The sequence below is a fragment of the Columba livia genome, chromosome 1, assembly GCF_036013475.1.
Source record: "Columba livia isolate bColLiv1 breed racing homer chromosome 1, bColLiv1.pat.W.v2, whole genome shotgun sequence".
NCBI classification, from domain to species: domain Eukaryota; kingdom Metazoa; phylum Chordata; class Aves; order Columbiformes; family Columbidae; genus Columba; species Columba livia.
Genome location: NC_088602.1, coordinates 153,594,574 through 153,618,879, shown reverse-complemented (window position 1 = coordinate 153,618,879; position 24,306 = coordinate 153,594,574). Strand labels below are relative to the sequence as shown.

General features: G+C 44.8%; 1 protein-coding gene across 5 annotated transcripts in view; it reads right to left on the bottom strand.

The window, feature by feature from the left end:
• ABTB3 (ankyrin repeat and BTB domain containing 3) overlaps window positions 1-24,306 on the bottom strand; it is a 177,268-nt gene that overhangs the window by 58,903 nt on the left and 94,059 nt on the right. For all 5 annotated transcript variants that reach the window (XM_065039361.1, XM_065039372.1, XM_013368698.3 and 2 more), the window contains exons 2-3: window positions 17,180-17,329; window positions 3,488-3,692 (exon numbers count right to left, since the gene is read on the bottom strand). In XM_065039361.1, the coding sequence (XP_064895433.1) occupies window positions 3,488-3,692; window positions 17,180-17,329 (355 nt within the window). The remainder of the gene's footprint in view (window positions 1-3,487; window positions 3,693-17,179; window positions 17,330-24,306) is intronic.

Here is a 24,306-nt window from a genome sequence, read left to right as displayed (position 1 = left end):
AGAGGCTGAGAAGCAAAACAGAACCACGGGACAGATCCTTTAATTAAACCAGAAGCAGCAAGCAAGCAAGAAATCTTGGTAACAGTGGCCCCTCATCTACAATTTATTTTCTTTTTTTTTTTTTCTTTTTTTTTTTTTTTTTTAAATTCCCAGGAAAGTAAAAGCATGAACAAACCTAAATAATCCACAGCCACTTGCAGGTGGAGGCACTGGAGGAGCACAGCTTTCACACGCAAGCACAAGACAAACATCTTCATCGCATCCTGGCTAGGTGCTTTAGGGAGATTCCATGAACAGGTCCACCCTGGACCTCCATGCCTGCAAAAACAGCCATCTACATGGTACCCAGGGCCATTAGATAACCTACCCTAGCAGCACTGGTTTGCGCTGGTGCCAACAACACATCCAAAAAATCAGAGGGTCTCTTCCAAAGTGAACAGATTGAAAAAAGAATATGGATTTGGGGTAGAAGGGTGTCACACATCCATCTTATGGCTGGATTTTCTGGCATTTAGGAAGTGGGGAATCTTTTCCAGGTTTTCTGAGCAATTCTGGCCACTTCCCACCTCTACACCCTCCCACGAAAGCCGTCCCACCAGCAAGAGCCTTCCTGCATAATCATTTTCCCCTTCTGTTTTATGCAAAGAAAAACACTATTAAAAACACACCGCATTCTCATTTCTTTACCTCCATGAAGAACAAACATCAAGAAACACTCCCTAGAAATGAAGCACCGGATTTACTCAAAAGTAAACATCCCATTTATGTGTCCCCCAAGACTCTGAGGGAGGTACCGCTTTCTGTGCTGGGAAGTGCTAAGCCAGGCAGGACCGCCACTGTATGGGCTTCCCTCCCATCTCCAGCCTCTGCAGAAGGACAAACAGAGCCTTTGCAGCTCTTTAATACTGTTCAGAGCTGAAATCCAGGTGGGAAGGACAGGAGCAGCTCTTATGGGGCCACCAAGCCCTGCAAGCACCAAGGGTGATCTCTGGCTGCATCCTGCAATCCCCTCAGCCCTGGGCATACATGGTCAGGGAAAAGGGGGCCAAAACAGTAGTCAAATTGGCTTAACATGAGCCAAGGACAACCCCTGTTTCACGGAAATACTGCCTATAGCCAGATCCATGCAGTCCTGGCTTCTCTGCACCAACAGGGATACAGAAAGGCCAAGGATAGGGAAAGATTCCTGGAGCTCCTTGCTTCCTTCTGGGCTTCTTCCAGCATAAAAGCAATTGCCGCAGCTGGAGAAGACGACAGGGAATACGTCACACAGATATGGCCCAAAGTTTCTGCATATAAAAATGCTGTGTTTAACAAACCAGCACCTCCACAGTGCACGAAAACCCACCACGGAAACCGAAACCACTAGAAGTAAGTCATGGACCACAAAGCATGCTTGCACGTAAACAAAAAGATGGATAATAGGTAAGGAAGGCTCCTCAGAGCACTAAGGACAAAGAAGTCAGCTTCACTGATCCTTTCTCCAGGCAGCACAGGATGGCTGCATCCAGCTGATGAAGCTCCAGAGCACAACCCATGGAAATATCTGGGCTCATGCTTAACCCTGCATCTCTCCCACTCCAGTGTTAAGTACTAACGCATGTTTGATTAGGCAACAGAAGGAGTATCTGTGCCTTCCAAAAATGACCACAAGCTCTTGGCAATAACACCGAGTACTTGCTCTGGCCCTAACCGCACACCGCAGTTGTTAAACTGCCCTGCCAAGGGAAGACGTCTTGCCAGATGGAGTGTTCAAAATAAAGCAAAGAAGAACTATCACTTTAAATAATCAGCGTTTCAAGTGCTCTATGAAGATAACGTGTATTAAGGCAACCTCAGAGAAAGTAAAACCTATTGAAGAAAATGCTTTAAGTGATTTTTTAAATATTCCTGCACTTTTCACTTTCCACAGGGAAGTCTGCAGAAATCTTACAAAATCAGAGTCTCAGCATTATTCACCTTTATATTCCCACCGGTTCCAGTGGCACTACTCCCACAGATGTGGACTACAGATCAGGTGAGGGTATTTTCTAATTTTTAATATTTTTTGTGCACACTAAACAGCTTTGGACATGAGTTAGACTTCTGTAATAAAAAGGCTGGATGACAAATCATGAAATTAAAACCAATTTAGAAAAAAGAGAAAATTCCAGATTCTTGTCATTTCCCTACTGTTTTTTTTTTTTTCACACTTTGGAAACAATAGAGTAAAAAGCGACAAGCATGCTCATGGAGCGACCCCAACTTGAAAAGAAACAAAATGCCATCCAAAGGCAAATGGCAAAATTCCCAGTAACATCATTAATGCCAGAGTTTCATCTTGTATGCTATTCTGTGAATCAATATAATATCATTTCCACAGAGATATCATATTATATACCATTTACAACTATGCATACAATGAGATTCTCAAATGCTGCTTTTGAGATGCAGACCTCACACTGAAACAAAAACCGAGACCCATATGCACAGCTCTTGGGGCACACGTGCAGACCAGAGCTGAGCTCACATGTACAGCTTGATATATACATTGCAATGCAAATGTGAAGCCCAGCTTAAAAAAGCAGTTTGTGTGTGCATCACCACAATACCATTCTAGAGATGAATTCCCAGCACTTTTCAAACACCAGTCACCTCTCTCGCCTGGTTTAGGGCTGGCGAGAAGCAAGGCAGGGAAATAGTACCACGTGCCTCAGCACACAAACGGAGGCTTGTGTTACTGGACAGTTTGATGGGCTTTTGACAGGAAATGGCTTTATTTTCTTGGTCAGCAAGCTGTCCTGGTTGCTTTCTGGGGTGCCCAGGTGCAGACCCGTCCAGTGCTAGGCATCCTGCCTGCCTGCTTGCTAGTATTTGGTGACCCCATCGCTGGCTTCAGTGGCATCTTGTTCTCACCTTACAACAGATCCTGAGTCGGGACAGGGCCTCAGGCGTGTCCCACCCTGCACCAGCCATCCCTGGGGCAGGGCCAACAGCAGCACAGCCTGAGCCTGCCACATCCCTGGCCAGGGCAGCCCCAAGGTTATTCCTGCACCCAGCTCCTCGTCACAGCATCTTTAACGACTTCTCCTTTCTACACACTACTCTATTCATTTTCCACTTCCCCAATCGCAGCTGTCAAGCCCTATTAAAGTGTAGAAAAAACACATTTAAACCCGAACCTGCTAGGCCAGAAATAGTAGTTCTCATTTTCTTTTCCAAAACACAGAATAGCTGAGCAACAACGAAAGGAAAAGGAAATCTCTCTTGAGTGCACATCTGGAACCAATTTGCTGTATGTAGCCACTGGGTGTCACTTTTGATATATATTGGGTCAGCCACGCAGCGTTTCGGCAAGAGAAACGGATTTCAAAGAGGTGATGCTAAACCAAACCAGACTGCTCCGCAGCCTCTCACGCACAAGCTATAATTAGCAATTAGCCATCCAGGCTGATTTATTAATGAAACGTCTTCACCACGACACTAACCGCCATACGGCAGCTCTTACCTCTCGGTCTGCAGTGTGACTTTTGACGGCTCCACGTTGGGGTTTTCCCACTCCATCTGCGGACAGTGCATGAAGTAGCAGAGGGTGTACAGAGCCTCCGGCTCCCAGTAGAGTGATCCCTGCTTCTGGTGCATCGGTGTCCCGTTCCCATGCTGCTTGGCATTGAGGGGCTGGAGGTGGTGCATCGCTCGAGACACCAGGTCACCTGGAAAAAAGCAAAAGCAGGGTGAATGCCAGGCTTTTTGGCTGCCTCTCCATGAAGTTTTCAACCCAAAAGGCATACCAGGGTTGTTTTTTCCTTCCATTTAAACTCACATATGCAAACAGTAAATGGTAGGATTGGATCCTGTGCACTGCTCATCACCATGTTGGACTTTGCCTAGTGGTTTATGTGGCATGGCACAACATACCTGGGCTACAGACAAGCCTCAGAGTCCTGGGGGAGATGGGTTTCTGCAAATATGGCATGTCAGCAGCACCAGCCTGGTCTCCCTCAGCAGTACCCGAGAGCCAGTACACCAGGGCTGGGGTCTCAGCTACCTACAGGCAGACCTTAGAGGCTGCCAAAACCCCACCATTCCAAAAAGGACCAGTGGGGACGATACAGAGTGGCACCAAAAGCTGCATGCTCCTGGGTAGGGGGTCGAATGGAAATGCAGCCCCTTGACACAAGGAAGGAGGCAGCTGGATGAGGCAGAGAGCACTGCAGGAGTGCACACAGGGACACGTGGGTGAGGAAAAGAAGGGGAAAAGAAACTGCTAAAAGACACTATCAGAAACGTGCAACTGAAATTACAGTTTTTAAGCCCAGGCTGGGCCTAGAAATCTTCACGTTAGCAGAAGAGCAAAACCTGTCAAGCAGGCTCACCCAGCCTCTCAGGTTTCCAGAGCACAGAAAATGGCCCAAGAGAAAGATGCTCGTCGTCTTCCATGCACCGACGTGGTTCTGGGCGCATCCTGGCAGGGTGGGTGTGGGAAACCAGCCGCAATATATGGACCAGGATCAGCAAAGCCAGCGAGATTAGCAGTCAAATATACAGGCAAGCACCAGTGAGTCTCTGAGCGCCGTACTGATTGTAACTAATTAACTACAGCATGTCCCTCCAAAGCAGTGAATTTTACGTTTATTGACTGGTGACCACTCTATCAAAAGCAGGGAAACAATTGTGGTTATAAAGTGCCTGTTTTCACATTTTCAAATCACTTTGAGAGTGCTTTGGGGGTAAATAATGATCTTGGATCAAATCAGATGGTTTGTTTTAAATGAAAATCTGAGCAAGAGCCCTTTGGGTCATTCTTAAGCTGTACAAAAACGAGTGATTGGAAAAGAGGACATAATTTCCCAGCATTAAGAAGAAGTCGCACACTTTCTGTTATCTACCTTTCCCAAGTGACCACTGAGCACTGAAACTTGGAAGGAAGAGTTGAAAATGTGCACCGAGGTAGGAATATAAAACCAAATCGGGGGGAAAAGAAAAGGTGAATAATGAACTCCTGGGCAAACTTAAAGGAGAACCATTTTAACTGTGTGCAAAGCAGAGCTACAGGTTTTTTTGCTAAGTCCCACCCCTGTGAACACATCACAGCACATCACCTCTCTCCAGGCTGACTTGCACAGAAAATGATGCTGCTGCTGTGATAATGTGCACCACGGAGAATAGAAACGTCTCGCTGAAAAATGCTCAGCCCAATCCTCCAAAATCACAGCCTTAAAACCATGAGAAGAAAACCGCTGGCATGAGAAAACTGCCGAGTACATGACTTCAGGGTTTTGACACGATTTTTTGCTGCACTCTGCAATATTCCTCTGATTCAAAGCTTTCATTTAAAAATAGTTTGTCTTTTCCCTCTGCCAGGAAATTGTCGTGACAGGACCAATCTTGCAGCCCTGCATGCTCAACGTTTCAGAGAGCAGCTGTGCATGTCGAAAGCCTGCAGGATCAGGTCCATGGCAGAAACAGATGTGCCCCTGAGATGATTCCCTAATCCTGCAGAAAATTATCTGCAGGCAACCCCAGCAGCAGGAAAGTTTGGGACCCCTTTCGCTTGGCCCACTCTGCCACAGCAGATGTGTACTGCCAAGCTTAGCACAGGCAAATTTAACTGCTAGCAACATTGCTGACAGCATGAGTAAATTCCTTTTTTGATTATTTTTTTTTTCTCCAAAAGGAAAACAAAAAAGTGTGGAAGTGCTGGCTGCAACGTTTGGATTTAACAATAATAGCAAAAGCAGACAAAAAGGAGTTATACTAAATTCAGCCTTTTCAGACCCAAGCCACTACAGCACTAAAGCATGTGGTTAAACTTGGACTGAGACAGAAAGCACCAGAGAACTCCTCTGACTTCTGCACCAAATGATGGATAAAAATCAGGACGCAATTTAGGCCCAGATTCAGGCAGCAGCATTACTTCATCCCCATCCCTCCCCGAGCACTGGGGCGATGTGACTTCGATGACACATCCTGCACGCGAGGAAGCTGCACGGTGAGTAAGGAGGGAAGGCGGCAGCAAGAATGACGTGGGCAGGACGGGCAGCTCAGCATCGCTGCTGATGCAAGGCTGGAGAAACTCCAACCTCGCCAAAATCAATGGCAGAGCTCCCATCTGTTTCAATATGACCAGGAGTTCACTCATTTATTCTGTTTCCTCAACTGCTTCTTAAGAAATCCAAACCGATCCATGCTATTAAAGCTGAATTAATGCTTTTTATGTTTAAGCCTCATTTAATTACGTTATACCAAAAATTGATTGGCTCAGATCTTGCTTTTGCCTTTGCTATATTATCTCTGGTTACATGTCAAGTAATTTCTATATGAACAATTATTATAACATTCCTCTATCAGAGACAACTCAAGGCTTAAATAATCAATACCTATAAAGCACTGAGCTTTACAGAGGGCAGTAAGTAAGCATAAAAATTGCATTAGGATCCTGGTACCCAACAGGCAGAGCACTGGAAGCACGACAGGAATCACCGCTCTCTTATTCTATTCCAAAGCGTAACTTTGGACAAACCACTGCATGCCCTGGTGCCCTTTTCCTCCTCCAGCAGCATCCAGTTACGGTGCAAATTCTTCAGGGCAGAGACCGCCAGAGCATATGTATGCACCAGGATCAGTGCCAAGAAGGGACATGGGAGCTGACAGGCGCACGCACACGGTGTATGGTAGTACTTACGCATACTCCGTAAAATGTAGCATAGTACAACATCTGGTTCAAGATGCACGTGTGGTGTTTCAATCCCTAGCATGTTTTGCTGCTTCTGTTCTTCCTTGCTAAACGGAGTTTTGCTTCTCTCATTTCTTCCAAAGAATATACTAAGAGTTGAAACTCTCTTTGATTCTGGCCAGGGCATGCCAAAGACCACGGACATGAAAACAGTTCCATGATGGTACTCACTGGTCTGGTCTCCAGCAGCTGACCAGCTGAAGTCTCATCTGGGAAACGCAACCTATATTTGGTCTCCTTGCCAGCTGTAAAAGCCACAGTATATCTGAACGCTGAGGGCAACCTTGAATTTGTGGCCAAGTATAGAGACATAAAGCCCCTTTATCACTTCATGTCAGCTGTCTCTGCCCTTCAGACTGCATTCGGATACAGCAATACTCTGCAAGGGGAGGTTACCTGCTCACACCACTGGTGGCGCTTCTGCATCTTTTTTGGCCCTGAAAACCTGTCTCAGATGTATCAGCTGAGAGTATCTGGAAGGCCAAGAAATTCCTAAGTGCATCATTTCCAAAAAAACCCCATAAAAAAAACAAAAATCCCAGCAGTTGAGTCAATCTTGTAACTCCAGGGATGCGTCTCCTGAAGACTGTGGCCTCACGGCACAAGGGGCAGGTGGGGATCCCCTGCGCTCACTCCCTTTCCTGTTCCACCACCTGCAACCCATCCGAGGAACAGACTGGGGAGCCACTCTGCCTGACAAAAGACCTTGCCAGTTTTATTTTGGTTTTAATTTAAAACAAATAAACACTTCCACAATGTACGCAATGTAAGCCAAGTGAGCCAACGCACAAATTTCTCTGCTAGCAGAGCCAGGGTGAGGACGACATCATCTTGCATGGGGTGGGGATATTTGAGGATATTTTTGTTGTCAAAGCTAGGAAGCCAGAACAGGAGGGCAGCAAAGGTGACGGGAAGCCCCAGGCCGGTACTGCCTTGCAGCCCCAGGTTAGGACGGAGAAGAGCTCCAGCAACGTAGCTCCACGCTGGATGGAGCTTGTCAGCCCGGAGGAGAAGCACTGTGCCTTGCATGGCAGCTAGCAAAGGACCCACAAAACCACCAAATGTACCGCAGCATGCGGAGAGCTGCTGCTGTAGCTGCCAGCATTTCACCCTCTACACAACGAAAGCAGGACTTGCCCATTGCTGCTGCTGTCAGTTCAGCACGGTTTATGAATGCAAGATCCACATACATTTGACTTAAAGATTGAAAATATTATGTAATGCGCATGTTGTGACATGGGCCTGGTTTAAGGCAATACTTCATATTTAAGGAACAGCTTCACTGACTTCAAGCCAAAGATGTGATGTGACAGGGAAAGTTAAGCTGCTCCAGCCTGTATGGGGGTAGTATACTCAACAACATACAGCACACAATTGGACTGCTCGAGCCCTCTCTACAGCAACGAGCTAAGCAGGTTTTTTTTTTACTATGTTTGGCTTCAGTAAAAGCTATTATCACTGCTCATACTATTTTAGAGCCCAAACTTAAAAAAAAAAAATAATACTTCTGTTTCCAATTTTGTAACATCGTTGGGGGTGTGGGGAGGAAGAAGGAAAGCAAAAAGAGAAGGAAGAAAGAGGAAATTATAGATGCCCAATGCCTATTTCTGAGGGATTTTATGGTCTGTCATGATGGACCCAACCTCACAAACATGCCTGCCCAGGAGCAGGCTCGCTGCTTTCAGAGGGAAAGACTTCCACAGCCTAAAACATTCAGCTGGGTGTGTGTTTGCACAACCATGACCCAGAGGTCAATGACGCTGGACCAATCCTTAAATGGCCGCTCCCTATGACACCTACCTCGAGATATTCTTTGTTCCAACAACATGTCCTAAAACCGCAAGAACAACTTAGCAACGATATTTTTGCACACGGAAAACAAGCCACACAGTTCTTTGGCTTGTGTTTTTCCTTCAAAGCCCAGGGGAAGGAGTAGGATCTGTTGTCTCCACAAACCTCTTGCCATGCAATGCCCCGTCAGGGCACCGTGAGAAGTAGGGCCAGGCCGTGCTTCTTGCACAACAGCATCCTGCAGGCAGCACCTATCAGTTCGACAATGCTGGTCTGATCATCCTTCTGGCCATCCGTGACTGCAATGCATGCAGCCTGGTCTCAGGAATCATGCCCTGCAGTGGGGCATGTTGACAGCAGCAGTGTTAACACTTTGCTGTGCTACCTGGGTGAACATTTTCTCCTGCAAAGAGGGGACCAGAGCCATAGAATGGAGTTGTATCTGTCCTTCAGAGCCTGTAACACCCTCCTGTGTCCCATCCAGAACATGAAAAGGAGGCATATCTACTAGGGACCTGCACTCCAACTGCCAGCTTCATGTCATGGCCAGTAGTTTCTGAAGTTCGTCCCCTTACAAGAGTGTGAGCCAGGTCCAAAACTAACTTTATTGACCTGGATCCGTTTCACACCTCAGTACAGAAGTCTTGGATCTATGGTTTTGCTCAGAACCAGCTCTGTATTGAAAACATGAATTATAACCCTGATAATAAACTATGGTCTATTCATCTGACTGCTGCCTAGTAGTCACGGCCACCCTGAATCCTTCCCACACTGTAGCTAAGTCTCTCTCCCATTCTACCTCCTTCTTGCCTCCAATTTCTGCACCAAAGTGATGCATTGCTAGAGCTCACCCCGGCATATGCCTGTAAGTGCATGAATGCAGGTGAACACAAGTAGTTGAACTGTGTCTCCTCTACCGTAGCAGACTGCCTCCAGCCATCCAGTCAGTCAGCTGCCCGAGCATAGCTACACTCTCAGTTTCAGCTGTGCTGTTCCTCCATGTTTGCTCTGCCTCTGGTCTTGCATCAATCTCTATGTTTCAAAAGTCAGCTGAGCAAAAGCAGCTCGAGCGAAACCTTTCCTCAAATGATTTATTGGAGGTCTTTCTACCGTTAACTCAAGACAACCCAGCTATACCAGGAAAGGAGTGTGCAGAGAGCTAGGATGAGTGCACGCTAGAAAGCATTTAGTATGCATTTCACTTAGTACAAAGTATCTTCAAACATAAAGCTATGCTATTCTTGGCACACAGTATACTCCAGATTGAAGAGCCAGCTGCCTCAGGGTGTGGGTGCGCTTGGGGTGCCACAACCCACCATCAGTGGAGCATCCCACATGCAAGAGATTCACCATTGAGCTCACCTTGCAGAAATCTCCCCATGTCTTCCATCTCGGCTTGCCCACGTTGTGCCCCTATGGAAATTTCCTACCCAGGCAATTTTTTCTTCTCCTAACACCCATTCATCATTCCCACAGAAGAGCCAATGAAGGAGCTGTGGACCCAAACTTGGAATTCAACGTCAATAGACACGACGGTGATATGAGCATCCCATTTACTGACACTGGCTTCCCTGCGGCCTCCCACAGATCGTTTAACCTTTTATCTCCACTTATCCTACCATCACAAAAAGATTCTATTTATATTACGGAGTAAGTGTTTGTGTCAGATTTGTTGTTTCCAAATCCTTTGAAGACTGAGAAATTAGGGATTGGATATATCCCATAAAAAAGCCACAGTAATAATTAAACCTTCTCAAGTTCACATACCTACTATAACAACACTATTACCTTCAAAATCTCCAATCCAACCTGGCAAGCATGATGTTTGTGTTTGATTCCCCTTAAACCACATCAACTCCAAACAAAACAAGCTTTGACTCGGATAGCTATTCATCTGCCAACCTAATACAGAGCCTTCCTTCTTCAGACTGCCACTGCCTTATGGACTTCATTTGGATTTTCTTTGGCCTGATGTAGACCCATGTCCTCAAACTGTGAATTTAAGAGCCCCCCCGTGGCTGAACAGGCCAGCTGAAGTGTGCTCATCCTGGCAACACTTTCCATGAAGAAAGTTTTCAAAAAATACAATCTAAACCTCCCCTGGCACAACTTGAGGCCACTTCCTCTCATCCTGTCACTTGCTACCTGGGAGAAAAGACCAACCCCCACCATGCTACAACCTCCTTTCAGGCCATTGTAGACAGTGATAAGGTTTCCCCTCAGCCTCCTCTTCTCCAGGCTAAACAACCCCAGCTCCTTCAGCCGCTCCTCATCAGACTTGTGCTCCAGACCCTTCATCAGCTTCATCACCCTCCTCTGCACTCTCTCCAGCACCTCAATGTCCTTCTTATGATGAGGGCCCAAAACTGAACACAGGATTCCAGGTGGGGCCTCACCAGTGCTGAATACAGTGGCACAATCACTTCTCTAGTCCTGCTGGCCACACTATTCCTGATACAAGCCATCAAAGCTTAGTGGGCTTCAATGCATGAGGTAGAAGCCCCAAGAGAACAAAATTATCTGCATGGGGACAGACCTAGGCTTGGCCCCCAGAAAGGTGAAGGAGGTTGAGCCTTACCCACGGGGGGAACTGGGGAGCCCCCAAAGGAGTGCTGACAGCACATGGGAACCCAGGCAAGTGACAGCAGCCTCTGTTCAGCCCCTGTAACCCATGATAGAAATCCATGATCCCTCTCAGCAGGTCAGAGAAAGGGAAGGTAAAGCCTTAGTAGGGTGTAAACTGGTACTTTCAAATTATCCTCCTATCTGCTTCATTTCCACTGATAAATAAAAGCATTGCTTTATGGTTTATAATGGTGGGTATCTCGGGGGGAAGGGAAAAAAAGCAGGGGGTGGTTTGGGGCTATTAAGTAACCCATTACCTTTCTTGCGCACAGATGCAGAGAGCGAATGGAGGCTCATGTCCAGCCCAGAGTGGGCTGCAAGGGGAACAGAGTAGCAGCTAAAGGAGCCTGCAACCGGCTAGCATTTAATGGAGACAAGAAACTACCTAGCATTTAAGCACTGTGTTAATCTGTCTTTTGTTCTCTGCGGGGGGGTCGAAGGGGCACCTCAACATACACAGAGTGGATGACATGTGGAATGCAGTGAGGAGGAACCACAAACAAGAGGGCCAGAAAACAATGGGGGAGTGTGGACATAGATATCTTGTGCAATAACCCAGCGGAGAGCCCTTGAAAACTAGAAGTATCACCACATCTGGAAAGTGGCCACATAGGCTGCCAGTCTGTGGCCAAACCCTACGCTGAAGGGAGCGCTGCCATCTGAATAGCAGGTTTTGGATAGTACCTCCACTTAGCTCAGCACTGTGCTGCATGAACCAAACTGTTGACAGGGAATAAGCTTTGGCCTTTCTCTACGGTGCTGCTTGGGTTGAGAAAAAATATCTGAACAAACAGGGCTTTTGTTCTGGCAGTAAATAAGCAGAGCACTTACAACAACACTCCTTCAAATGCCACCCTTCCAGCAAGCACCTTCACCCTGGCATTTGCTTCTAAGCCTAGATTTAACCTCTTATTTACAGGACACGAATCAATTTTTATGGCTCCTGCAGCGCTCCTTCCTGTTGGTTGCAGAGGTTTGACACTAGATGAAAAGGCAAGGGAGGGGATGCAGACTTTCAGCTGGGGCAATGAGGAGAAATGAAAAACAGTATTGGTATGCACAATCACATTCCTACTTACACTTAAGCAGTAACCCTTCCTTTCATCCCTAAAGTATGCCAGAATCTACTGGGATGCTGTTAGTTTGGAAATATATACATTCAGCACTGCGGAGGCAAAGAGAGGATGATGGGGAAGGGTGGCGTTTTTCCAGTGGCAAAAAGGAAAACCTTGCTAAGAGTGGTGATGTGGGGGGAAAACCTGCCTGAAGAGCATATCTGGGAGCTACTCTAAGTTAAACAACATCCAAAAGCCTAAAACCCTCTGAGATCAGTAGCCATATGTCGCATCTGCATCTTCAGATTATCCTAGTTTAAAATAAAAATGCCTAACTGTTGTGGTTAACACTCAGAGTAATACCACCACCGCCACCAGAAGCAGTCACCGTGGTTTGCACAAGACCAGGTGGCAAACTTCTCACCCAGGAAAGCCATAGCAGACTGGTCATTTTTAGACTCAAAGCAAGCCGCAAACTGTTTTCTACCTACTAACTATGCATGAAGACACAGTTTGGATGACATCGTAAGCCACAGTTTATTCCTCCATGTGGCTCAAGAGACACAACCCTTCTGCAGCCCTATGCATGCACCTCAGCATGGGGTGGTTCTCCCAGTTTGGCCTACATTAAGACCTTACGGTCTTCACTGGAAGGCAGCGAGGGGGGAATATTTCTTGGTGCCAGGATTGGTGCCCAGCATGCCCTAACGCTTCTGCTCTTCCTTGTCATCACCTTGTACATGTAAGAGAAAGAGGGGCCCCCTTCATTCAGCAAAAAAAAACAGCGACCTCCAGTTGTGAGCCTCATCCCTCCTGCATCTGGTCTCCAAGCTGGCAGTGGTATTTTTAGACGGGTGATGAATAGGTGTGTTGGAGTGTTATGCAGTTAAATATAGGGAAATGTTTGTGGATTGCAAACATGCGTATAAAGAAGTTAGGAAAAATATTCAAAGGTCAAAATGCAGTATCATGGGATCTCTCAACAGCCAAAGCTCTCCATAATATTCCTCTCTTTTTCTATCCAGTCTACTTATTTTTCCACATCTGAAGGGGGAGGAAATAAAAGAGAAGAATTAGAAATCTAGAAGAAACCCCAAAACTTTCTGAAAAAACTCCAAATGTATCTATTCCCATTCTAGGTCTGGTCTGGAAATATAGGAAACTTTAGGAAACATTGAGGAAAAGAAAAAATGCCTCGTGAAATATTTTCTCTAAGATTAAACAATAAAATACTGTCAGACTACTGTTTTAAATCCTATTATTTTTGCTGTGCTTCAGTTCTTCCCAATGTTCTCTATATAATAAGCATTTCAAATGAAATTGCATTATTTTAAAACACACTGTAGTAGGCAATTACAATTCATGAATACTAAATGCCAATATAACATAGGCCAGATTTATTGTTGTTCCTTAACTTTGTGCCATGTTCATTATATTTTAATGAATAAGGTTTCACATTAATTTTTCAAGCCTTCTCCTTGGAATCCCGCATTACCGCTGTAATTGCGTTGCAGAATTAGGTCTCTATTTACATTCCCCTCCTAAGTCCTGGAGACAAAACCTTCCTTTGATTTTTCCCCTAAGTCAGCAACATCGCCTCTTCTTCCAGTTTTTGGGAGAGCGCCCCAGGGCCAGCGGCGATACCTCGCCCCACTGCCGCCAGGCAGGGCTGGGCTGTCCCAGCGACGACCAGCGCCCGCTGCCTGCTAAGCCTGGGAGATGAGAGTACAAGAACCACCAAGCCCAGGCAAGCAGGATTTGGGGGCTACAGGAACAGTGTCTGGTTGCACCTGCCTGGCCATGAGGACCCCTCAAAGGCAGCTTGGGTGGACCTTCACCTCTACAGCATTCCCAGAGGGTGCTACCGTTCCTCTACAGTTGTGTCTACCATCCTACCTTTTCCCACTTTCTATCGCCTCCGTCACACTCCGGGGAGACACAGCTCAAACGGTCTTTTCTAACACGCTGACAGCACGTATGAACAAACAAAGGCAGCAGACAAACAAGGGCACCATGTGTAGGGCAGTGTGAAAATACGACAAGATGCAAGGCTTTTCACCTTGTGAATCTATTTTCCACCTGGGACAGACACAAAGACCGTGAAGAAGCTAAGAAGATTTGAGCTGAAATACAGGCGCCAGCCAGTAAATGGGCCCCGTTTGCCAGCTGTCATCTTCCAGGGGACAGATTTGATTTTCCGGCCTCAAAGCCTCCAGCAGCTCAGCAGCCGGCCACATCGCTGCGTGCGTGGATGCTGGGCAGAATCGAGAACAGAGGAAGCTTTTCTTCCACACACAGGCATTTGTTAATTGGAGTTACTCTTCATACTTGCAATCCTTTAATTATTAATGCTGATAAACTATAAGAAATCTCAATTAGAATTGCCTTTATTTTTTTTCATGAGATAAAATTAAATTGCTTTATTCCAAGATCACACTTTGCCCTTGTCTTTTGTGCTCTTTTGAAGAGAACAGAAATGAAGTCCTGGCTCCTGGGATATTGCAAGCTGGTGGGACATGGCAGACACCCACCTGGGTACTACCTACTCTGTTGGGACATCAGGACAAGCTTCTGTCTTTGCCACTCACACTTGGTTGCCATCTCCTCCTCTTCACAAGTGTTACCTTCTTAATTCCCTCCTATCCAGAGAGTCTCCCTCATCACCTTTATTCAGCCCTGCAAGAGCAAGGGCTTTTACACACCTAATCCTTCCCCTAATATCCCATTTTCTCCATACCAGAGCCTGCCATATCCTCTTCCCTCTCTGTAATGCCACTTCTAAAGCTCTCCAACCCCCTTGCCCCACCATGGCAACGATAAATCCTCTTTCGCCTACTCTCTCCCCGCCAACATGACCCAATCCCCAGGTGTTCCCTCCTGGCTTCTCCCCGCTGCTCGGCGTTTCAGCCCCCACACTGCAGTTCCCCAGCCTCCCTCTGCAGCAGAGGCTTTGCTCCAACCCCTGGGTCACAGCCTCTGCCTTTGCCAGAGACAGATACACAAGCACTGAGCAAAGAGCAAACCCCCTCAGCACCCTCCACCCCTTCCCTTTTCCTTACATTTTGGGATTTTTTCCCCCCAAATCCACAGGTTTCTGCCCACCACCACGCCGCGTTTCACAATTCGGTTTTGAACTCTGCGCCAGGCACTGCTCCACAGCAAAGATTTCCACCCCTAATGTTCATCAAGCCTTACAAGCTTTGCCAATTACCCCTCCTCTTACTGCTTCTTCCCTGACATGCATCTGCTTGCAGTGGCTGGGGAGGTGCCCACGCTGGTTGTCCAGAGGGCTTTCTGGAGGGCTACCAGCATGCTGGAGGCGTCAGCCTCTCTGACAGCTGCATCTTGCTCCCACTGATGCACCCTTTTCTTCCAGCTGGCCACCCCGAAGAGGGCTTTTACCCATGTATTTGCAGTCAACAGACATACAGAATGCAAACCTCAACAACCAAGCATTTGAAATTAAGGTAGGACTACCTAGAGATGACAGATTCCTGGAAATCAAATTTTAAAACAGCAAGGTAATTAAGGAGTCTGGCTTTTAGAGTTGCATAAAAAATTTTTTTAAAAATCCAGAATTAAAATAAAACAGCCCTGAAATATCCACAGATTACTTATCTATTAAAACACAACCATATGTACTTTAAGAAAGAGGGCTGTGTCATGCATAATTTAGATGGCATACAGACAGTACTGTTGTGTGTTTCATGTGCATGAAATAAATAAGCCTAAATTACTTCATTTGAATAACACCAAACACCTGATTCCAGAGACGAAGTAACACTTCACACTAAAGCATGTAAGTGCTCTTGGCTTGTTGACATTTCACCAGAGAAAAATTAGCAAGCTGAAAACAGAAATTCATACTGTGGCTTGTAGACAAACATTCATGGTACTTCCACAGGGCCCATGAACACCACATAAACTGAGTCCTAATGATATGATGGAGCTACAAGGAGACTCCCAGTGCTACAGAAAATTCCAGAAAAGCGAATATGAGATACCTGTGCATGTTCTTCACAATGTTGGTAACAAAGAATTCAGTTATAAGAACAACAGAAAGCTGTATCTTCATGGATTTCAGTCTTTTTGATTTCTCCCCCAAAATTTCATAAGAGACCTCAGGAAAAAAATAATTGACAGTATTTCTGACAGACCGCAGAAAGAAAACCCCAAACTTTTCTGTCTGAATAGTTCTTTTCGAACCCATAGTTTCCTATCTCTAACTACATGGCAAACATGTGATTGGAAGGAATCCATCTTAATTTTTTTTTAAAAAAAAACACCAATTAAAAACTAAAAAGGCACTTTTGGTAATTTTATCTCCATGTCACATGAAGATTCACATGGCATTTGCCTCCTACAATTTATTTCTGCTGAAACCAAAGCTTTCAGATTTTCACAGATATCATAGATTCTCATATTTCACAGAAAGTGTTTTGATTAACAGAAAATAATTTATCTTTAAGGCACAAATTTCTCCGGTTCAGGTTTGACTTCTGGCTCTCGCTTATGCTGGAAAAGCAGGGTGAAGGACACTCTGTAACACAGGTTGGACTAGCTCTGCTTTAAATTTGTTACAATATTTCTTTCACTTATTGCAACCTTCAGTTTTTTCCCTGCATATCCCAAAGCAGGCATCCTAGTGAAACGAGACAGGACACCAATGTGACAGGCATTTTGAAGTCTGGCCAACCTGTGAGGTGCTCTCAATGCAACACAGGGAGATGAAACAAAGCATCTTCCACCTTTAAAGACTAGGGCAGCATCTGCAAACAGGTCATAGGCACTGCTATGAGACTGCATGAGACTTCTTTCCTCCTATAGCTTCAGCTTTCAAATTGGCCATGGAGCATAAGCACGGCTAGATCTGACCCCACATCTCCTTCAACACGTGCCCCCTCGTCTCTCCTCTGCAAAACCAGGCAATGCATGTGGGTTTGCTTTACTCCAAGGAAAGACACCCAGACATTATCAGCAACCTTGTACTTACTGAGCTCAGCAATGCTCCCCACGCGTGTAGCAAGCAAAGACTGCTCGATGGTCCTCAGCTCTGACTGGCTGAACATCTGCACCTCTCCAGGCTTGTTTGACCTTTGCTGGTCTTTATGAAGATTCAAGCTGTCCGGCAGGCAGAGAACACCTACAGTGGAGAAAAAGAAAGGAGAAGTTCAATGTAATTTCAGCTGGTATGGATGACTTTGCTGCCATCGCCACATTGTTTTGGGGACACTTCAAGACAAAGCCTGTGTGTGCAGACCTCAAAGACAATAAGCATCTATAACTCTGTCACAGATGACTCATACTCTCAGAAGTGGCCCTTGTTAGCTCTTCTGACTATCCTCAAGTCACTTACAATGTCACCTAGAGATAATTATTGCAGAAAATCCTAGAGAATTGCCCAAGGAGGAGGTCAAGAGGGTTACAAAGAAGCCTCCTAGAAACTACTCCAAACCCATACAAATTTATTAGAAAATGGTATCTCTACAACAAAATCATAAAGATTTGCTTTAAAATGATATATGAGACAGATGACACATTTACAGGATCTTCCCGTAAGGGAAATTCCATGAACAATTCCCAAAATAACAGACAGCGTCAAGATGCTCACAATGTCATTGATGGGCTTATTGAATTTCTTTTGTAAATACGATTCCTGCTATTTGAACTGTGTGGGCTTCAAAAGCCCATTATGCAGAAGCCCTTACAGCTGTGAATTTTTGTGGGGCAGGACATAAGTAAAGCTACTGACATAAAATAATTTACAAACACATTCATTCAGGCACAAAAGTCACTTCCTGCCATGACATCTAAACCCTCTGGCGCAGATAAGAGGGCACACATTTATTAATCAAAATCACTGTCATGCTAAAAAATAGAACTTATTTACAAGAGCAAGCACTCCATTACCATCCTTGGGTAACAGATGCATGGAACTTCAGCTTGGAGAGAAGCACTCCTCCCTGCCTGTGGTCTATGAACAGCCACATATGACCCTACTCTCCACAGCATCACCTTCCCAGTCCCGCTGGGGCACACACAGGTGGAGACCTGCTGGAGGCAGTGGAATTGTACCTCTTTATGATGATTTAATGTCATCTTATCTCCAATTGTGTGATATGCAACAACGACCTTTAAAAAAAAAAGCCAGAGTAGGAAATAAATATACTTTTTTTTTCCCATTAGCTTTTACTATTCCTTCCTTTTAAGCACAGGGGAGAGGCTCTGCCCTTATGGGCCAAGCAGACCTTACAAAATACATTAAGGAAGAAGTACATATTTAGTGTTTTTCTTCAGGTGGAAGAACTCATGTAATTTCTCAGCTCAATAAATATATGGCATGTAACTCTGCTGATCAATAATTCTACCAACAGACATAACATTGGAGGTCCCAGGCAGAATGGCCACCTTAATCCCTGTTTACTTCAATTATGAAAACAGCTCCACAAACATGATTGCACTGGAGCATCACAAGTCCAGGTAACACACTTGAGACAAGATGCTTCTCAGCCACCTTGTTAGACGCACCAAACTGCTCTGGATTCCCTCCTCACATCCATCTCTTCCCTGCAAACAGTTTAGTCTAAAAGTTGCATTTGTAGCACAGATGTAAAATTACCCATCCTGGGAGGAGAAAGAAGACACAGGTTCAGTGAGCATGTTCAAAACAGAAAGCAGAGATGCACACTGGAAAAAAACAGGACTAAAGCTCCTTTCCATCATGGTTGGAAGACAACAAGCTAAATAAACCAGGATCACCCTCTGCATGCAATAGCAACACCAGAACAATCTCCCTAACAGCCTGTTTGAACGCTGAAGGCAGAGCAGGAGCAGCCTTAATCCCAGCCCCAGCTCTGGTCCTGGGGTCATAACAATCACAGTAAAACCATATGCATGTGCAGAAGGTCATGAGAGAGGAACACGAGTCACCAAATCGTAGAATCATCAAGCAGTTTGGGTTGGAAGGGACCTTCAAAGGTCATCTAGTCCAACCCTCTGCAATGAGCAGGGACATCTTCAACTAGATCAGGTTGCTCAGAGCCCTGTCCAGCCCGGCCTTGAATGTCTCCAGGGATGGGGCATCTACCACCTCTCTGGGCAACCTGGGCCAGTGTTTCACCACCATCAATGTAAAAAGCTCCCTCCTCATGTCTGGCCTAGTCATCAGGAAGCAAGCAGTCTGTAGAGAAAGAGCAGGACATCTGACACAGCAACAGGGATGAAATAATTAAAAGCAGAGAGGTAAGGGATCAGAAAATGACAACAGCTTATCAAACAAGCTCTCCAAATTCTCCTACCATCGCTCAGTGGCTGACTCGCATGAACACTTGGTGCACTGATCAACATTTATATTCTGGGGATGTACAGAGCTCGAGAAGTACAACACCTGGATTTAAAATGCAGACCTGCCTGCATATTTTAATAAGTATTCTGTCTTGGAAATCTTTTGCATTCATTTAGATTATTCTTTATGACTGTAATGGATAGAAATTAAGGCAAAAATTGGAAGAGTCTTCCCTGCAGAAAACAGATGTGTAACTGATCTAATACTCGATGAGATTTCTAAAAACAAGAAATAGAGCACCAATAGCATTATGATACCTTTTAAAAAATGAATATCCAACAAGAAAATATTTTTGAGTGAAAACACACCTTAATGTGGAACAAATACTGTCTTAAGATGAATAAGATTCAAATTGTTTAAAATCGTTATACATACAGGAGATATTTCTCTGAGTCATTAAAGCAGTGGGATACAGACATTTTATCCCCTGCTTTGCCTATGACTCCGTTCCCACAGCCAGGCCTTTTCCTCACAAACAGCCCTGATGATTAATTAGCAAGAGGAGCGTATTCTTAGGTTCTTGGATGAAAAGTGAAAATGAAATGCAAAACGCACCATTGTTCAAAAACTTAGCAAATTATAGGATGTGTGACGCCAAAGGGTTTGACTGGGGTTGGAGATTAGCGAAGGCATGCAATAGCCAAACATCTGATACTCATATGCCGGCTTCCAAACTATAATTGACCACAGCGGATGACCAGTGGGGTGATGGAAGATCCGTTTATAACTCTCATAATTTTGCTGGATCCGATCTGGTTTTTGCCAGTATGGAAAAAGGGAATTCTATGGCTCGGGCATACAACTCTGCCAATTTTCTAGCTTCAACTGTTTCCCCCAAAATGATCAAAGAAAAGAGAATAAAATGCTTTTTAGAAGAAAAATCTTATCTTTTTATCAGTGCTGGACTTAAAACTAAAACTTGCTGATGAAAGGCTATGGCAGAGAATTGCTCCCCAGCAAGGTAAGAGCACATCAAATCAAGGGAGGGGAAAAGAGGTAAAAACTTTGTGATTACAAATATCTTTTTAATAAATAGAAACATTTAAAGAGCCACCACCAGCTTCCGCTGGTTTGGCTACAGTTCGTCTTCCTTATTTTAATTCTCTGCTGATTGATACTATCCGCTTGCTTCTTCAGCCACGGCTTCAGCCACACCATGTTGAACTTGACAAACAGGTGAGGACTTCCAAGTTTCCAAGGGATTTTTCTCCCTTGCTTTTCTGGCTGTTCCTGCTGATGCTATTTGTCACTCCACAACAAAGATTTCTGTGCACTGCCTTCAGAAATGAACGTCAGTATCTGTCTTTTCTCTCGACTGGCACTGTTCAGTGTCCTTCCTTTCTGCACGGTTACTCAACCCTGTGCGCTTCTTTGCCCATTATTTTATCTCTCTCCTTCCCTCCGATTCACTAGAGTGGAAATTAAGCAGCCAGTTGTCGCCTGATGAGTACGGGGCCAGACTCCCTCCATATGGTTCTTATTGGTCTGTGCCACCCAGCAATGCACAGCAGCCATACATTGCACCTAGGACTGCTGCGAACCACTGGAGCAAGGCGAGACAACCAAAGTGCTCAAGTATATTTGGATTTTGTCACGTCTTTTGGTGCTTCCCCTTGTCTGTACCTTCCTTAGGGCACAGATCTGTCTAGGACTTGTCTGCAAGGAGACATATCCAGAGTGGGCCATACTCAGAACTACTTTATCCACTTTGCCCTTGGACTCAGGGTACCCTGCAGTATGTGGGTAAAAAGACTGAAGAGAAACAGAGAACACATTCCAAAATCAGCAGGATGGAAGGAAAAAGAAAAAAAATCACAGTGACAAGCTCCTAATGCTCCCCCTCCCAAATCTCTAGAGAAAAAACCAACATCATAGGAAAAATCTGATGTACAATTAATGCACTCCACATTTTTCCTTCCTTCTGGGCTCATCTGAGACACAAGCCAGAGCTCAATCCCCAAGGACTTAAAAATCCCAAACCAAGTAAGTATTTCACAAAAATACAAACTTTAGACTGAAGATGCCCAAACTAATAAAAGAAGCAGTTATTTCCAACCTTCAGCAAACTCATCCGAAGCCAAGGGTACCTGGAAACTCTCCTTCCAGTCTCCTCATACACATTCCCACATCTTGGGCTTGGTTGCTGCACCATCTTCTATTGCAAGGCAGATTTTAGCATAAATATACATACATTCCTGCATGCTCATTTCAGAGCTTCCCATGGAGCTGCCCATGCTGTCCTTTAGCGTGACAGGAGCAGTGTGCATGCACCACATCAACATCTCAAATTCAGCGCCCAGCAGCAGCCCCAGCAGAGCTGGTCCCTGCTCCCCAGTGGCCCCCAGCAAAACAGCCTGAAGGACATGATGGCCAAGAGCAACTCCAACACTGGACACAGCAAAGGCTGTGTGACCTCTTTGGCTGTCAGGGCAGGAGAAATACAGGGTTTGCAGCCAAAAATCTCACCTAAATACAGAGGATTAGTTAAAAAAATCTAAGCCCCCTCCACTGTTCCTCTATTTAGAAAGATATCTGCACTTATTTATATACCAGTTGTTGCAAACATTTAATTCCTGAGGCGCTGGCACCTATACAGTGCCCATGCTCCAGGACCAGCAGTCGAACGTTGCTTTCTCTCAGCCATAGGAAGCTGCTGGCTTTCCATGGACCATGTATTGCTCTTGGCACTGCACAGCTATTTGCATCGTGCAAAGGCAGATCAAAGAGCAAAACAGCAAAAGAAATAAGACAAGCAGTCTTTTGTATACTACCATGAATGACTACACAATCTGGAAAGCAATAAAATGGCAAGTCTGTTTATTGGAATGGGCAGTAAAGTTCTGGGAAAGGCTGTGTTGCATCCGCTAGGTTGGTCCCAAACCAGCTTTACCACCTAAAGCAGCATTTTTGATAGCAAGTTCATCTCAGAAAAAAAGCGAATGAGAGAGATAAAGAACCTAAATTTGCAGTTCCAGTTACTGAAGATCTCAAGTTTCTGCTCCAACCTTGCCCTCCTCACCTATTGTAAACATACTTCAGCACCATACACCTCTTTTATTTGTATTTAAAGGAATTTGAAGACATGCAATCAAGCTTGAGCATACAGCAAATTCACCAAGACCAAATGATATCTCGAGTATCGCTGACCTCAGATTATACCTATATATATATATATATATATATATATATATATATATATACACACACACACGCACAAAGTGACAGACCAAGGAAAGCAAAGCAAAGCAAAGCCTGCACTGCCCATTAATACCTACTGTCATTCATGTTTCTAATTGTTCGCCTCCTCCCTCTCCTTTAGTATTCAAATCCCACGGTCTAAACCGAAACAAATTTCCAATGGCACTAAGTTAATAAAATTGCTCACTGCACAATGTGATTTAAATGATCTCTGCTGAGGCATCTAGTAGAAACCCTATACGAATGTGTTTGTTTTGAATAAAAATATAAGCACCGTAAGGATGACAAAGCATTTTTTTGAACATTTCACCATTCCTTCCTTTGGAAAGATTGCCAGATTTCTCTACATGAATTCAGAGTCTGCAGAGAAGCATGAAGGTTTTGCTGCTCTATTGTTATTTTTCTTCAATTAAGTGCTCCTACCTTCAAGAGAAAATAATTCAAAGTATCTTTGACCTCCTTCTTTATCTATTCATTATATCTAAAGCAAATCTACATATCTGAAAAACAGCTTATACTCCCATTGCAGTGACAAACTGGATCCTACTAAGAGTTTATAGAAATGAAGTGCAGGTCAGATATCAGGCAAATTGCTGTACAAAATGAGCCTGAAAATGGTAGTTAACTCTGAACAGTCCCTAAAATGTGGTGTTGCACATTACATTGCTCAAGTCCTGACCTACCTAAGAGGACTACATTTAGGAGTATGAAATCCACTCAATTGTCATATTCTTTTTATATTTTTTTTTAACTCTGGAACATGAGACTAGAAGGTCTTTGAGTCCATTCTCCTGTTCTCATAAAGAATAATGGGAAGTTCAAGAGCTCATAAAACAGTCAATAAAAAAAATATATTTTTTTTTAAAAATCACTTTTCTTCCACAAGCTCATGTACCAAAATATTTCCCACCAGAAAGCATTCTTGAGATCTACAACATAAAGGCCCACGGGAAAGAAATAAAACTGACAATAGTACTGCCAGCTGCCTTTGCAATAGCAAAACACTTCCCTAGGTGCAAACCCCATGAGGTTGGTATTCCAACATGCAGAAAACCTCTCCTGAGCCCTCATTCTGCAATCGTAGCAACCACAAGCATGTGAGGATGATGCACCACCCAGGTACACACCAGATTTTGAAGCACAGCGTGGGAACACCAGCACCATGAGCTCAGCATCCTGACACCAACACACAGGAGCTGGTGAATACCAAGTGTCACAAACCATCACGTAGAAACTCCAAGTTGGAAAGAAACCCCTATGGTGTCTGTGGTTTGAAGCAACCTGCACCATGACTCCTCAGCTCAGCCTGTCAAGCCGCAAGGCAGATGGAAAACATCTTGACTTCTCCTTACAGAAAGGAGACTGTGGAGAAAGCCTGAAAGCTAATCATATCAGCCAGACCTGGAAAGTATTCAAGCAAGGAGTGCAAAGTGTCTTCTTTCCACACATTCCAGCCCGGTTAAATAACAGGGAGTGGCTTTACATGGAGAAAATGCAAAGCTCTTGGGAAAGCCAGGTGGTGAGATAAAGTTTCCAGAATCCCAGTCTTAAGAGTAGGCAGAGCAGCCCAAATGAGG